The following is a 16,413-nucleotide window of genomic DNA, read 5'->3' as shown; positions in this document are numbered from 1 at the left end:
TGAAAGTAATCCTGGGGCCTGGTGTTGTGCCACCTCCCTACTGGGTTCACAGCAGAGCTGCCAGGCCTGCTGGGACTCCTGGCCCCTCTGCCTCAGTCATGCAAAGCCATCTGTAGCCCCTTGGAGTTGGGCAGTTGTCACCTGGGTCCTGCTCCACCCCAGCATGGGCTAAGCGCAGGTGAACAGGCAGGGCAGTGAGAATTAGCCCAGGGCAGGCAGTGCACAGAGGGTGGGGACAGTCCTTGTCTCCTTTATTGAGCATCACCAAGGCACCTCAGCAGTGACCAGGCAGCTGAAGGAAGAGCAAGCAAGTCAGCAGGTAGGGGGCAGCAAGATGCCCACCTTCATTGCCAGCTCTTGAAGAATTGCTTGAAGATGGGGCTCTCATGACCCTGGGACAGAATCTCCACCTACAGGGACAGCAGGCGAGAAGTCTGGCTCATAAGGTTGCCACCTTCAGGGAAGGCTGGAGCCATGGAGGAGGTGCTGGGCACCAGGCTGGAGTCCACAGGCCGTCCAGGCCAGGGATGCTCCTCCAGATAAGCCAAGAGATGAGAAAGAAGGTTACAGGACATGGGCTGTGAAACAGACTACCTCAAGGACTTGGGTGCACAGTTTGATAGATGCACCAGTTATAGGTGAGCCCTATCAGCTCCCCCCGGAATGGCCTGTGGAGTCACCATGCTGGGGCGAGCTGGGGACAGCGGCCCACAGAAGGCCCACAATCCCTGCAAAGGCACACCCAGCTCTCTGGGCTCCCAGGGGAGTTGCTACCTAAATTCCCTTAGAAAATATGTCCTTGTACATTTTGAAGGATTGAGAAGGGCTTCCCACTGACCCAGGGTCTGGAAGGGAGGCCGGATTGTTCCTGACTGTGTCCACATCTTTCCTGTCCTGTCTGAGGGGAGGAGGCCAGAGGAAAAGCCCCAGGAGGGGTCTGGGCTGGGGTGGCTCCTCACCTGAGTGTTTGGGGGGTACCGCATGCGTGAGATGAAGTCCTCAGCCACTTGGAGGGCTGCCTGCCGCTCCTTCTCGTTAGCTTTTTGCCCTGGATCATAGGAAGGAGATCATAATACAAGCAGGGACTCTCTAGCCCACATCCCATTTTTCTTGAGGAAATTTAAAAAGGTCCACAGACTAGCTGGCAACTTTTAAAATAAATGGACAGAAGGTGCTAAGCATGCTCAGGAGATCCTTGGGTTTGAAGTAAGCCTGTTGAGACTGCTCCCAACCCGGCAGCTCCAAGCAGAATGAAAACTGCTCTGCCGCCCACTCTCAGTGTCAATATCCTGCTAGTCCGGGGACCCTGGGATCCTCCCAGAGAACTAGTCTTCTTCTCACTGCATCACTAAAGCCAGGGCCACCCTGGGACCCCTCACCTCTTGGTCTGTCCCCAGTCATTAGTTGTAAAACTAATAGGACAAAAGGGTGTAATTTACTACAGCTTTACTCCCAAAATGCCAGATAGGCACATCTAGCCTATTGGTTATGCCAACTAGGGGCTTATAATAAGAAAATGGTACAGCCATCCATTCCTTCCTGCAGGCAGGCTCTTTAATACAAACTGTGCTCTGGTTTAAGGCATTTTCCAAAGAATCAATGTTGTGAACTGTAATTGGCTCTCTAGCCAGGCTATAAAACTCCAGTTAGCTATGGTGTACTGGAAATTAATGTGCCTTATCCTTCCTCTGTGATTTGACCAGCTACCAGCCAGATACTTCTCTTCCTGGTTCCGACTTTCCTGTTTTTATCCCCTCTGGTTTCTCTTTCCAAAATAGTTGAGTTCTTTGCCTGGGGTTAAATTTGCTTCTCTGTGCATGTTGGGCACTATCCCCACCCCCTGAGAATTGGTCCAAAGTGTGCAGTTTGCCCCCCTCAGTTTAACTGGTAGAAACCATCTAGCTGCTGGTGTTCCCACCCTACGTGAGGCAAGAGCATGTTGCCTGGCAGCCCTGGTATTAGAACACTTAATACTTCCTCATCTTCCTGACCAGGCTGAGGCTGGGCACTTCTCTTGGCCTTGGTTGACCCCAAAAATATTTTTTGAGCAAATGCTATTTTGTCAAGACACTAGAGACAGTCTGGCTCCTGCTTACAGTAAGTTTATAATCTGGTCAGGGAGGTGAGGCACGCTCAAGAAAAGACAGACATGGAGAAGTGGTGAAGGTTCCAGTATCACTCAGACTTAGAGCTTTGTTTCAGCATTTTCCAAGTCAAACCAAGCAAACAGGCTTCTGCACAGGAGTTCCTATTTCCAGCCAATACAATCTCTTGAAAAATCAAGTTCTACCAGTTCACTATCCACTGCCTAAAATGAGGTTTTGTTTATTGAAATTTCAGTCACACCTCCAGGCAGAATAGCAAGATTGGCTCCCAGCAGCCCCGAGGGCCTCAGAGTGCTTGAGCACAGTGGTCTGCAAAAATGTGGCCCTGGACAAGCAGGAAGAGTCACAGAACATTAGATATGCAAATATTCAGGGGGAGGGGTTACAGCCATCCGTTCTAATATCCTCTTGGGTGACTCTGTGCCAAGCTCAAGTTCCAGAGCCACTGCCTAGAATTTAGGGGGTGGGAATAGTGAAGAGGAACCCCCAGCAGTTCCAAGGCTCCCTGAAAGCAGCCATCAGGCTGAGCCCTCCACTGGGAAGCCAGCCCAGGTCAGAGGAGCTGCAGAGGTCTCAGCTGGAGTGGAGGAGCCACACGTACCCTTCCAGATGTAGATCTTGCCACAGAGCCCGTTGTCCAGCACGAAGCAGTCATCAGATACCAGCAACTCCAGGGCAAAGGGGCTGGAATCAGCCACCTTGGTCAGGTTCATCTGCCCAGTGGCATTAGAGACCTGGGGGAGGACAAGCAGTGCCAGACCCCGCCCTCCTTGCCCTAGCACACAGCCTTAACCTCTGTCCCCCGCACTGCTGCCCCCTCCCACGGCCCTAGGGCAGATGGGACCAGGAGTAGAGCACTGCCAGGCAAATCCCAGCCACCCCACCCCTCACATGCCCCTCAACCACTGTAGCTCAGAGGCCCCAAATTCATTTGGAAATGAAGTGGATTCCAAATTATGAATAAATGCAAAGAATCCAAAAAAGTAAAGCTCAGCATTGGCTTCAAGCCTCTTCTCAAAGAATGGGCCAGCAGTGAAGTGGCATTTCTCTCCTTAGGACTGCCTGACATCCATCCACTTCCCGTCTCTTCTCACTCCAAGCCCTGGGTAAACCACCGTGGTGCCCAGCTCAACCGTTCCACTGCTCTCGTCTCCCTTCGGTGGCGTGTACCAGGCTCCCAACCCCAGCAGGTCCCAGGCAGAGCTGGAGTGCCCACCTTGTACAGAGCTGCAGTGCGGGAATTCACCTGATCAGCCATGAGGTCTTCTTCAGGGTTGCCCTCCTTCAGAACAGGCTTAGGGCCCAGGACCTGCAGAGGCCAGGGCAGGCCAAGTTCTCAGGAATTCCTGGGCACCTGCCCCAGTCCTTCCCCACCCGTCAAGCCCAGGTGGGCAAATTCTCCTGCCTGCCTAAAGGTACCCTACATAGGTGAATGAAGACTGGGTCCAGCACCCCGCCACTTGCAGGCCACTGGTCCATCTGCCCAGGGGGTACTTACTCTGAATCACACAATGGCACCCTATAAGCTAGGCAGTCTGAGAAGTGCCCCCGATGTGCCATCCTCCACCAAACCCCTTGTCCCCCCCAGCCTCTCAGCAGCTTCCAAGCAGAGGCTCCCAGCTGTCCACCCCAACATCCCCTCAACCTGGATCATCTCAGCAGGCTCCTCCCCATCGGTGACAATCTCCACCCGGGCCTTGCCCTGTCGCTCACTGTCCCGGATGGCCAGGGCCAGGTCCCGCGCCTTGTTGCGCTCCAGGATATTGGACTTTGCACCACACCAGGTGAAGATGTTCTGAGGGAAATGGGGAGGCTTGGGTTAGAGTTGGCAGGTGGGTGGCTGAAGAACTGTCCCCGGAGGCGAGACAATCAAAGACAAGCAAGAAGGCAAGAGGGAAAACAGAGGTCTCGCTGAGAATGGGGCCCAGCCCCCATCTCCCTCCTGATTTATTTTTCTCCAGATCCCTTCTCAGCATCTATTTAAACATCTTTATCTTGTTTATGATCTGTCTCCCCTGACTAGAAATTATGCGTCACCAGAGCGTAAGTGTTCCACTGGGCCAGCCGCACTTTGTGCACTGCTGTACGCCCAGGGCTGAAACAGAGACTGGCACATGTTTGGCACAAAACCGATACTGAGTGAATGAATGAAGGAGTGAATGAAGAGGCAAATGCCACTCTTGAGCCCAGAACAGCACCCTCCTACCTGTGCCCCTGCCAGACATGGCCCTCACCACCCTTCCCCTGCCAGCATCGCACCACTTCTGATCCTCCTTCCAACAGCTCTTGGGTTGATCTTCTGCCCAAAATCTTTGGCACAAGATGCAGTGCAGACTCCTCAGACAAAGCCAATCTCTTTGTGATCTGGGTTTCACTCTCCACATTTTCTCTCCCACTGCTCTTGTACCCACCCAGGGTCCCAGTCAAACAAGACCCTTCCCTGCTGTGCACAGACATGTTAGCTGTGCTCAGGGCCTCAGCTCCCAGTCCTTCACCTGGAAGGGCACCTCACCTCCATGAAGGTCCAGCCAAATGGTACCTTCCTGGGACACCAGCTTTGGCTCAGGCTAGAGGGCCCCTCCATGCCCCAAGCTCCTCCCACACATGCGGTCACCTCTCTCAGCCCTCCACACATCCTGCCATGGGCTATAGCAAGTGACAGGCCCATCCCTGCTGCCTTCCCAGGGCAAGTAGTCTGTGGTCCCTACGCTAGCTCCGAGCGGGCATCATTGACTGAGTGGACAGTAAGGGAATAAATTAACGAATGGCCTGGTAGGCAGCTAACTCAGAGTTAGCAAGCCTGCAAGAGAAGGAGAGAGTAGGCCCCGAGGTACAGGCAGTGGCTGGACAGCAGAGGGGGGTTTCTATCCTTATGAGCATAAGGATGTCTTCTAACAGCTGGAGCAGTCACACTCAGAATGGGCTTAGAGCTTCTCAGCATCCTTCCCTCTCCCCAGGCCTCATGGTCCCTGCCTTTTTAAAAGACGGTGCCAGTACAGAGTGCTCAGTCTTGCCCTACCTACCCACCTGGCCCAGGTCCAGGATGAAGCAGTCCCCAGTGTTGAAACTGTCCCAGCTCAGCGCCTGCTCTGTGGCACGGATGTTCTTCTTCCCCTTCACCTGGTAGAGTTTCTTGATGGGAGCTGGGGTGGTCCCTGGGGAGGTCTTGTGAAATGCCGACTCCACTCCGCCCTCCTGCAGTCCAGCCAGCCAGCCTGAGTGGGCCAGTGGGAGGCCCCGAGCCTTCCCTTCCCCGTCCCATTGGGAGATGGGCAGAAAGGTGGGGAGGACCCAGCTTCCTAAGGCACCTGAGCTTTTTGCAGGGTAAGAACCAGCTGGCAGTGGGGCTGACTCTGAAAGAAACCACAGGGTAGGGGCCCAGGACATGGGCTCTGACCTGGTACTTGACGCCATGTGGGAAGTAGCTCATGAAGAGGTCGGACTCATTGCCCTGCACCTCTCGATGCTGCACAGGCCGATCCCCAAGCAGGGTGTTGAGTTGCACAGCGAGCATAGCACAGGCCCCCTGCTCATCTCGGGATGACTGCTGGCCTGTGGCAGGCGGGAGGTGGCAAGGCAAGACCCTTGAGACCCATGCAGCCCTGGCTCCTGCCCAGGCCAGACTCACATCCCCACCCAAGTCCCCGCAGTCACCTACCTATCCACATGTGCAGGTGGGAGAACTCTTCCAGGCCATTGTACAGAACAAGGTAGGAGTCCCCGGAGAAGAAGATGCCCTGGTTCTCGCGAGCTACTGGCACTGGCTTCAGCTTCTCCACCCGCCAGATGTGCAGGCCAGGAGAGCGCACCAAGCCCGGGAATGGAGAGCCACTGTGGGCGGGGGGAAGATTAACAGTGGCCAGGGCCCGTGAGAATGGACCCAAGCAGAGATCCAGGGGGCCTGGGCAGGCCTGGGAGGAGAGGTCATGAGGAAAGCCAGCCCTTGGAAGTGAAGGAGGAGGGAAAAGGGGAGGGGCACACAGCCTACCTCTGGGGAAGGGGTGTGTACATGCTGTTTCCAGATCTGGAAAGACAGGAGAAGCCATTGTTATTACTACTATCATGACAACCACTCTTCATTTTGGTCTAGGGAGGTCCTTCCAGCTGGCCAGGTGTTACTCTATTCAGCAACTGCTTCATCTCCAAGTGCCTGAGAGATTATCCCTGTCTCCATTTTGCAGGAAAAGAAACTGAGGCAGAGAGTCTAAGTCCAAAGGCACACAGCTAGTGGGTGGCTAGTGAAAACCATATCTCTGGCTCCTGGGCCAGTGTCTTTCCCTTGCTGTCACCTCTCAGTCACACCTCTCTTCTGCTTCCAGACCCCTAACTCTGGGCATTACATGAGGTGGGGATACAGCACTCTAAGAAATAACTGCTTATATTAGAAAAGTCTAAAATCAATGACTTCAGTGCCACCATAAAAAAAAAAAGAAAAAGAAAAGCAAATTAAACCCAAAATAAGCAGAAGAAAATGATAAAAAGAATAGAAAACAAAAAATAGAGAAAAATTAATGAAGCTGGTTTTTGGATAAAATTGATGAACTTTTAGATAAACTGATTAGAAAAAAAAAAGACACAAATTTCCGACACAGAAACAAGAGAGATGACATCACTACAGATTATACAGATATTAAAAGGATAAAAAGAATATTACACAAACTTTATGCTAATATATTCAATAACTTAAGGAAATGGACAAATTCCCTGCAGGATACAAATTATGAAAGTTCACTCAAGAAGAAATAGATTACCCGAATAGTTATATCCATTAAAGAAACTGAATTTGTACTTTAAAACTCCACCACCACCACCACTCCACCCTGCCAAAAAAAATTCCAAGTCCAGATAAATTCTAGCAAAAAATTAAGGAAGACTTCTCTGGAAAAGAAGAGAGAACACCTCCCAATTCAGTCTACACTGTCAACATTATCCTGATATTACAAAACCAGATAAATATAGAAAATTAGATTAATGTCCTGCAGTAACATAGACAAAATTTTAGCATATGTAAGTCAATAATACATAAAAAGTAAAAAACATCATGATTAAATGTGGTTTATCCCAGAAATGCAAAATCGGTTTACATCTGAAATTAATGTAATCCACCCACCAACAAACTAAATATATGTGTATATACATATATAATTACCTCAATAGATATCAGAAAAAGCATTTAGCAAAATTCTATATCCATTCCTGATTTTAAAAAACTTCCAACAAACTAAGACTAGAAGGGAACTCCCTTAATCTTATAAAAAGCATCTAACCAAAACAAACAAAAAACTCTACAGCTAACATTAGACTTACTGCCTCTCCTAATTCTAATTTCCCTCCCTGGGGAATGTCACCCATTCCCAGGCATCAAGCGATCACTTCTAGATGCCCAGCTCCCTTCAAATGCCAGGAAGATGAACATCATCCTTATTCTGTCAGTCAATGAGAGCAACCTTTTTTGGACAGAAGTTCTTAGGAAAAAAATAAATGCTATTAACTTCCCTTTCCTCCCTCTGCTCTTACTTGCTCTCAACTGCCTGTGTGGCTGTTGCAGTTCATTACTACTCTTGCTTTAATGAATCCCTTCCTTACCTGAACTCGCCCAACCTGTTCACGAATTCTTTCTCGATCAGTCAGGAACCCTCTCCCAAGCTGAGTTCTCACCAAGGGCTCAGAGAGATCTCCCTGGACTGGATTGCCCGACAACATTTAACCAGGGAGTTATTAGGAGGGAAGATTCCTAACATTTTATGGTGATTAGACAACTGACCTATCTTAAGTCACGGCAAACAGTACTAAATATGTTTTCACTACTTGAGGGTAATCATTATCTTGGAGAAGAACAGGATCAATAAATTCCTTATGTTAAGTTTATCTTAAAGAATATCTAAAGGACTGACTATAGATGGTGACAAAATGTCTGTCACTAGAGATAGACATCCTGAGACCATATGTCAAGCCTACACTCCCCTGGCCCTTTACCCCATTCTTGAAATCCTTAAAAAAAAAAACCACAAATGCTAAATCTTTAAGAGCATCTCTCCTCTGAGGCTGCCCACACTCCCCTTTCTTCGAGTGTGTATTTGCCTTAAATGAAGCCTCTTGCTGCTCAACTTACTGCGTTTTGTCTCCTGCTCTTCCAAGCCTCTGGGAGGTTAATAAGAGACTCCTTCCCTGGTGGTAAGCATCTTTGTTACTTTATTACTTCATTAAACTGTCTAGACTTAAGCACAGATCTTCACTCTCTCTGTTCTACTTCTGACAAGTAGGGAAGGGATACTGAGATCTCTGATTTGGGCTTGCAAGTTCCCATCACCTGGGTGACCCAGCCAGGACTGTTAGCTGTACCACGTGCTCTTTAGTAGCCTGTCCAAAAATCTCCTTTCTTTGTCTTGAGGAAGTTCTCAGAACATAATCTCACTTCATCCAGTGCTTCATGGCTCCCCCAAATCCTAGAGTAGTAGGGGCCTAGTTCCCACACCTGCAGATCAAGCAGACACTGGACATCAGGTGACCCTGGCTTTAAGAGTTTGCAAGGAATTTGCCCTATGCTGAGCAGGAGTTCAATGAACTTCCCTTTCCTCTGTCTGTTCTTCCTTGCTCTCTGCTGCCATCCACTACTACTCTCACTTTAATGCATTCCTTCTTTACATACACTCATCTGACCTGTTTGAGAATTCTTTCTCAATCAGAGTCAAGAACCTTCTCTGGAGTTGGCCTACTGCTCAGGGAGATCTCCCTGAACTGGATTGCCTGACAACATTACTAAAAGGTTTCTTTTTTTGTCTTCAAATGCAGAGCCCACACCAGCCAGCACTGCAGCCCAATTCATGCTGCATTGCTGCACAGTGGTTTATTAGGTGAGTCCCAGTGGTGCCAGGTATGGGCCTGGCGAATTTCAGGATGAAGAGGCAAATAAGCACCATTAGGAGATTCTTGGGGGCTAGGGAAGCAGGAAGGGTGGGCAGCCATGTTTAGGGGGTGGATTGGAGAAGAAAGGGTGTTGAGTCTAAGTAGGAAATGGAGAAACAGAAGCAGTGATAACAGATAGAAAACCACCATTTTGGGGGGTGTTTTATACCAACAGATCATAAGGAAATTATGACTTTCCTTTTTCATTCCAAACTTACAACATAGCTGAAGGCATTTTTTGGAACCACATTCTCCCAAATTGGGAGGTAGTTTGGGGGAGGGAAACTACCATTTCTCCATCCCACAGAAGATCACATGCTGTGCCCACATCCCCTGCAGCAGGCAGCTGAGCATGTGACTCAGGGCTGAGGTGGTCAGGCGGCTGCCCCAAGCCCAAGGCTGTGAGGAGAGCTTGGGAAGAGAGATGGTGTGAATGCGGGGGCCAAACTGTCTGCTTCACTATTTTTTGTTCTGTGTTACCAATCTGAGAGCTCAGGGCATAATACAGAAGCAGGCAGCCCACGCATGGGGACTGATGGCCTTGGAGAGCCACTGCAAGGGTCCCATGCAGGGGGTGGCTGCCTGCCCCGTCATCACTCTGGCTCTCCACCCTGCTTGCCTGTGAGAATTCCCTTGGGACCTTATAAAAACATAGATGCCCAAGGCCCAGGCCTGGAGATTTTGATTCCACAGGTCCGGAGTGGGGCCTGTGCATATACATTTTGAACGTATGTTCCAGGTGATTCCAATGCTATCAGTTAACTCTGTCAAGCGTCTCACATTGGCCTCGCATGAGAACCATCCAAGGGGAGGGGGGACTTTCAAACAACCCCAATTCCCGGGCTACATACCAGATCTGTTAGAATCAGACTCTTTGGGGTGGAGCTTGGGATATCAGTGTTTGATAAGTTCCAGGTGAGTCCAGCGTCAGGGCTGAAGCTCCTGCTGCCCCATCAAATCCCTGCCCCTTAGCCTTTTCTGCTCCAGGCTCTCACAGGTAAGGGTCCACCCTGACATCTGGCTTTTCACTCTGTCCTCTCTCTCTGGGCCCCTGGGCCCAAGCCCACAGACCCTTGAGCTTTCTCAGTGCACGTGTCTATTAAAGCCCACCACCCCTCTAGGTCCCTATCAGGCCCTAGCTGTCCATGGAGTCGTCTCAGCCCACTCCTGGGGATGTACACTCCAGTCCCTGCCTGCAGGCTGTCCTACAGCATGACCTGACTGTCTCAACCAGAGCAGGGCACATGCTTGGTACCACTGAATGCCTTAGGGGTCTATTCAATTCCATTCAAGGTCTATGCTGGGAGCTTAGCACAGGGCTGAAGAGGTTGGGGGTGGGCACAGAAATGAAGAATACCATGTCCCATGGTCAAGCTGGAGGGGGCTGAGAAGGAGGGAGCCATCACACCCAGTGAGACTGCACACAAACTTCTCCAAGGTGGGGAATGTCACAGAGTCACAGATGGCAGCATGGAGATGAGCCTAAATGCTATCAGAAGGTCAGACACATGCCTGCTGGCTGTCCCATGGCCCGGACTTTAGGAAGGAGGCTGCCTTTGAGGACACAATGGGGGACCCACGGGCGGCGGGGATGGGGGTCACTGTTACACATACCTTCACTGTCAGACAATGAGAGCCGCCAGTGATATCTGTGCTCTCCTCAGAAACCGACTCCATGGATGCCCTAGCAGGTCCTTCACTCCTAGGCCCTGTTCACCCCTAGCTGTGAAATGAAATAGCCCCCTACCCCTCTCCCCAAAAAAGGGTGGAGGGGTGAGTGTCAACACTAGAGACTGGATCTTCCCAGCCTGGGATTTGGGCATTCTTGGAACTGGGTCCAGAGACCTCGTCTGGGGACACTGCAGCCAGGGCTCTCACCCTGACACCAAGCAGGGTTCCTATCCCCCAACACCCCCCCTCCACTTCTACCTCCCTCTCCTCCCCCCACACTACCTCAAGCCACTGACCAGACCCTCAGGGGGTATATTGAATATGCAAAATAATGTGCTATAGGCTTTGAATTCACTCTGCCTGCTGGGCCTGCTCTGCCCCCTCCTCCAGTTCCTCCAGCCCAGCCCACCAATCTCCAATCACACTGCAGTCCAGTCTTAGGCACAGGTCTCCTCACATCTGAATGCCCCTCCCGGCTGGCTGAGGACCTCCAAAACTGCTCACTCGAGTGTGGTGGCCTCTATCAGAAGAGGCAAGTTTCTCATCAGTGCAGTGAGCACAACCCACCTTCTCCAGTGCTTCAACACTCCAGTCAGACCTTGTACCTGGAACCTGGTGCAAAGCTGCCAGGACAGTGAGCTGGGGAACACCGGTCCTGGACAGAACGGCTTCCTGAAACATGAGTCTGTTTCCAGCCCAGCAGCCAGCTCTCACCTGCCCACCTAAGAGGGTTCTAGCCAGCCCAGTGCCAGGGGCCCACTCCCCTCAGCCACCAGCTGAGGCTCTTCACCTTTCTGCAGCTCTCCCTCCACCTACTTCTGCTTTTCAGGCTCTTCTTCTCAGCCAGCCCCACCCCAGCTTCTCACTTCCCTCTGAACCCCCAGGGGCTGCCCTACCCATCTGCCACCTCTCGGCTCCTTACCCAGCTCATACTGGGGCCCCATCCATCCTCGGACAACAAGCACTGAGGCAGGGGGGCTGCCAGGCGGGCTCTTCAGAGGCACCCACAGGGAGCTAGAGGGCACCCCTGCTCGGGGCCTCCCCACAGTAGCCTCAGCCAGTCAGCATCTCTGAGTGTAGAACCTGCCAGGAGAACCACTGGCAGCCTTGGTGCTCACCAGCCTTGGGCAGGCGCATTTGCCCAACCCCAGCCTCCCAGCCTCTGCTGAGCTAGTCACATTTCCTGGGTGGGGTCACTGCCTGTGCAGTGACTTTCTCCTCTTCTTCCAGACTTGTCTTTCTCCTTGTCCTAAATGCATAAATTTGATTTTGTTTACAGCTCTGTTCTGAGGGAGTGGCTGATGTCTGTGAAACATTTTTTGCCGTGTCTCGCATGCCAAATGCCTCTCAAGTCTACCCTTGGTCAGCTTTCTATCACCCTATGAACTTTACTATCACACGATCTGAGCACTGGGTGCCCTGATGGACAGCAATAAAAATATAAGCAGGCTTCTATGGTTGGTTAGCCAGAGATGGGTAAGATTCCTCAAGGGAGGAACAACCTAAGACAGGCACAGTCACAGGGGGGGCATCAGAAGAGAAATTGGGGATCAACAGAGGGGAGGCTTAGAACCTCACCCCCCCTGTTTTGAGAGAAATCTTCTGCATCCGTGGATGTTTTGTTGCCCTTGTCTAGCTTAGATTAATACTTAGTCAATAGGCACAGACCTGATCATCTACATTTGCCCTCTTACAGCACTAAATTATGTTTTCTACCTTTATCTTGCATCTACCTACCACTTCAGCATTTTAGTAAAAAAAAAAAAAAATACAGGAGAAATGTGGGATTCTCATATAAATCAAGTATAAAAATCAAATGGATAATCATATCTGACTTGATTATTCATAGTTCATGATGCATGATCAAAACCGAAAGTTTCTGTGATATGACTGCCCTTGTACTGTTCACCATGTAAGAACTTATTCACTATGTAAAAACTTGTTCGTTATGCTTCAGAAGATTGGAGACTGTTGAGAAATAGGCTTGGGGTTGATTAATGACTGTGCATTGAGTCCCCTATACAGAATTTTATTGTTGTTAACAACCATTTGATCAATAAATATGAGAGATGCCCTCTCAAAAAAAAAATAAATAAATAATAAGTAGGCTTCTTGCTCCACCCAGGGGCCATCTTGCCTACATTGCATCACAGGACCCTAGGGCTAGTCTGGTTCAACTCGCTTGCTCACTTTCTAGAGAAGGCTAGTGAGGCCCCTGAGAGCACAAGTTACCTGCCCTCGCTCACTCAGGGAGCGAGAGGTAAGACAAGCTTGCACTCCCTTCTGAATCCGTGTGGAAGGATATGGGCATCCTCAGAACTGGGTCCAGAGACCTTGTCTGGGGACACCGCAGCCAGTGCTCTCACCCTGATGCCACTTGTCCACTTTCACCTCCCTCCCCTCCCCGCACACGACCAGAGGCAACAGACCAGACCCTCAGGGGGGTATTGTTGAATTTGCAAAATAATGTGCTATAGGCTTTGAATTCACTGTACCCGCTGGGCCTGCTCAGACCTTCCTCCAATCACGTCGGGATAAAGTGGAGTCTGAATGCTCTCCGGGAGAAAGGGAGCTCCCAGTTACTCAGCCACACGTGTGGCTCCTCGGCCCAGGACTCCGGCAGCCTGTCTTGGATGCAGGCCTGCCCTGGCTCAGAGCTGGCAACAGGCTAGAGATAAGGCTCAGCCTTTAGGGTCAAGGCACCACCAAGGGGCTGTAGTGTGGGCAATGGAACTAAATCAATCAGTGTGTTAAAATCTTTGGATCAGAGCACGATAAAAGTTAAATGTTCTCTTCAAAGAACACACACTCTAACTGGCATCTGAGTGTGTCCATGACCAAATGGCTGGCCTTAAAAATAGGGTGATCTGGATTGGAATCCCAGCAGGCCATGTCCCCATGAGAACCAGAGGCTGGGCGGATAACAGGGTGGAGTAGAAAGAGTTGAACAGTTTGGCTACTTACTGGCTGTGCTTCCTCCCGCAAGTGACTTAACCTCCTGGAGCCTCCCTGTGCCCAGTATCTAAAACGGGCATAAAGATAATCATGAAGCTTAAATGCGATCGTAAAATTAATTAGCAAGTAATAGTTACTCAGTTAACCTCCCCAACAGTGAGAATTTAGTAGGGGTCCTCAGTATATGTGCCCAGCGCCTTGGCAAGTAATACCCCTGCCCTCTGCCCCAGCTCTGGGTGTAGGGGCAGTGGGATGGGAAGGTAAACCACAGGTCACCCCTCCTCGCCCTGCCACACCCCACCCTTGGGAGGTTCACCCACTCTTGTCTGCACCCGTATGGGACAAGGGTGGCTCTTAAGTTCTGGGCTCTGTGCACCTACGAGGGCACAAGGATGAATGGGATCAGCGTTCACACTTGAGCCTTCCCTGGGTAAAGGTGACCCCATCACCCCAGGAACAAAAAAAGTTTGCAAATTATCGAAACAAAAGAGCAGGTCACAAGCCTGGGAAGTCTCGGGCGCCTTGGAACTCACAAACAATGCACAGGCTAATGACGTTATCTGGTAATCGGACTCTAAAACTCATTTTTAAAAAATCAGACTTACACTTTTCCTCCTTGTTCGGCTTCCCCCCCTCAGGAATGCCCAATGTTTGTACCAAACAGAGTAAAATACAGCACTCCGGAGCACGGACCCGCCCTCTGCCGCCCCTCTTTACGGGAAGCGAAGAGGGGGGATTAGACTCGCGGTGCGCCCCGAATAGGAGAGGGGGGAGGAGGCGGCCCCGGACCGCCCGAGCCCCTTAGACCCTTACAGGGGGAGCCCGGCGCCCGGTGATCTGACCCCGGAGCTACTTGCCTGCCAGCGCCTCTCTCTGTTGCTCTGGTCGCTCGCCGCCCCTCGAGGTGAGCAGCTAGAGGCCGCCCGGGGTGAGTCAGAGGGAGGCGCCGGCCGGCCTGGGCCGGCTGGGGGCGCTGCTGAGCCCGCCCCCGCAATTGTTCTGACGCGGGAGACGGAACCGAAGGGGACCTAGAACTGGTGAAGCTGTGCAAAAGTCTTCGCGAGAGGATTGCAGCGTTTGCAGCCCGCAGTGCTCTAAATATTATCTTGTTCTGTCCTCACACCTACCATCGTTATTATGCTTATTAGATGAAGTCTCAGAGAAGGTAAGTAATTTGTCCAGGGTCACACTGCCAGTTCACTGGCAGAACCAGGATTCAAATCCAGGCTGGTCTGTCTTCAAAGCCGATGCTAGACCTGCAACTCCTCACCCTCCTCTCTATTCAGAAGAAAACAGGCCAGCCAGTGTTCACAGGGAGGCCAGGCCTTACAGGAAGTAAGTCAAACAACAAATAGTCCACACTTCCACCTTAGCTTCTGAATGGAGAGGGCCATGAGCAGCAGGCAAACCCCAAAGGATGTCAGCTGACAAAACGTATCAGGATCACGGCATCATACCACTCTCCCTCCGCTTGTCCATCCTCCTCTGACTAGGGCTCACACCCCAGAGACTCAGCTTCTATGTCCCTCTGAAACATGCAGTGATCCTTGACTCTCTCCTCCATGGCTCCCTGGTGTTCTGGGCATCAAGGCCACTGGGCCATCTCAATCTACACCCTCCAAGGGAAGACTTTTCAGCTACACTCTATTAGCAAAAGTGGAATTGTATCCATGGGCAACCTAGTCAGCTCCTGGCCCACTTCCCAACACCTGGGCCCTGCCAAGGCACTGCCAGCCATAGTGCTCCCAAGGGCATCCCTATTCTCTACATTTTTGGGTAAAATTTACAGTGAAATGCACAGATCATTAATGTATGAGCTTTGGTATGCAAACACCCATGTAACCCACATTCCTGTCAAGATACAACATCTCTACCCCTGCTCCCCCAAAAAGATCCCTCGTACTCTTTATCATCTGTCACATACACCCCTCTCCCGCCACATCACTAGCTCCTCCAGCCGAGGGACTATGTCAGGTTATCCTTGTTAACCCCAGCACCCAACAGAGCACCCACAAGGTAACAGACACTCAAATTTTTTTTTACTGAATGTGTATCAACAGATTAGAGAGCAAAATCCCCACATTCTAGTACTGCCCCAGCCTATGTCGCCCTGGGAAAATTGCTTAAACCTACTGAGCCACAGGTTCCTCACTTACGAAATGAGGGCAGTAACCCAGCCTGCCTGCCTAGGGATTGTGGGGCTCCAATGAGATGACCTATGGGAGGTTCTTTGAGAAGAATAAAAGTTCTGGACTTGTACAAGGTGCTACTGCCATTATTATTAATAAACTACTTCTAGAACAAAATCTGGCTAAAAGAATCCAGGAGAGGGAGGCCTTAGACACTGACTTCTGGGATTGGCTGCTTGGGCTCTGGCCAAAGTCTGGGGCTACCCAAGATGGCCAGCTTTCTGCTTCGGTTCCCATTGACTGTGTAATGGATTATTACAGGCTGTGTAATGATTTCCAGAGCTAAGAGCTTTCTGAAATTGCAAAAGATTCTCGCTAAGTGAGTTCCCAACCTGGCTTCTAACTTCCCTGCCATATGGGCTTCTCTGAGTCTTTCCACCTGTAAAGTGCAGCCAGCAGACAAGGAGTCCCTTCTGGCTCCTCTGACCTCAGTCCAGAGGTACAGCCGAGCTTCCTCAACCTGTGGAGCTGGCAGGGATCTGTCACAATACTTAAAAATTGGTATCAAAATTCCCTTAAAAATTGATATAAAAATTCCCCAAAGTATTCCTTTGAAGGCACTGACTCAGGAGCTTCTAGCTTTTAAA

The 16,413-nt window shown here is 50.8% G+C and overlaps 1 protein-coding gene across 4 annotated transcripts; it reads right to left on the bottom strand.

The window, feature by feature from the left end:
• Window positions 1–234: 234 nt before the first annotated feature.
• Window positions 235–14,629, bottom strand: CAPG (capping actin protein, gelsolin like). 4 transcript variants are annotated; one of them, XM_017674273.3, is made up of 11 exons: window positions 14,495–14,629; window positions 13,647–13,704; window positions 6,094–6,129; window positions 5,764–5,936; window positions 5,503–5,657; window positions 5,133–5,300; window positions 3,751–3,900; window positions 3,322–3,414; window positions 2,707–2,839; window positions 960–1,048; window positions 235–410 (listed from the first exon to the last, which is right to left on the bottom strand). In XM_017674273.3, the coding sequence occupies exons 3-11, from the start codon at window positions 6,114–6,116 to the stop codon at window positions 345–347; spliced, it is 1,050 nt and encodes a 349-aa protein (XP_017529762.1). In that variant the 5' UTR covers window positions 6,117–6,129; window positions 13,647–13,704; window positions 14,495–14,629; the 3' UTR covers window positions 235–344. The 4 variants fall into 4 exon arrangements, with proteins under 4 accessions (XP_017529762.1, XP_017529763.1, XP_017529765.1 ...); XM_017674274.3 differs by lacking the exon at window positions 14,495–14,629 and adding an exon at window positions 14,243–14,264; XM_017674276.3 differs by lacking the exons at window positions 13,647–13,704; window positions 14,495–14,629 and adding an exon at window positions 11,605–11,803.
• Window positions 14,630–16,413: the final 1,784 nt, after the last annotated feature.

This window comes from Manis javanica, chromosome 1, assembly GCF_040802235.1.
Source record: "Manis javanica isolate MJ-LG chromosome 1, MJ_LKY, whole genome shotgun sequence".
NCBI lineage: Eukaryota > Metazoa > Chordata > Mammalia > Pholidota > Manidae > Manis > Manis javanica.
Note: the sequence above shows the minus strand (reverse complement) of the source record. Positions and strands in the feature narration are given on the sequence as shown.

Excerpts from the sequence above, each read along its gene's own strand:
- CAPG (XM_017674273.3), bottom strand. The coding sequence starts at position 6,116 with ATGTACACACCCCTTCCCCAGAG. Across the intron at positions 1,049-2,706 it reads CAAGATCTACATCTGGAAGG|GGCAAAAAGCTAACGAGAAG; the intron begins GTACGTGTGGCT and ends CCTATGATCCAG. Across the intron at positions 411-959 it reads GGTACCCCCCAAACACTCAG|GTGGAGATTCTGTCCCAGGG; the intron begins GTGAGGAGCCAC and ends CTGTCCCTGTAG.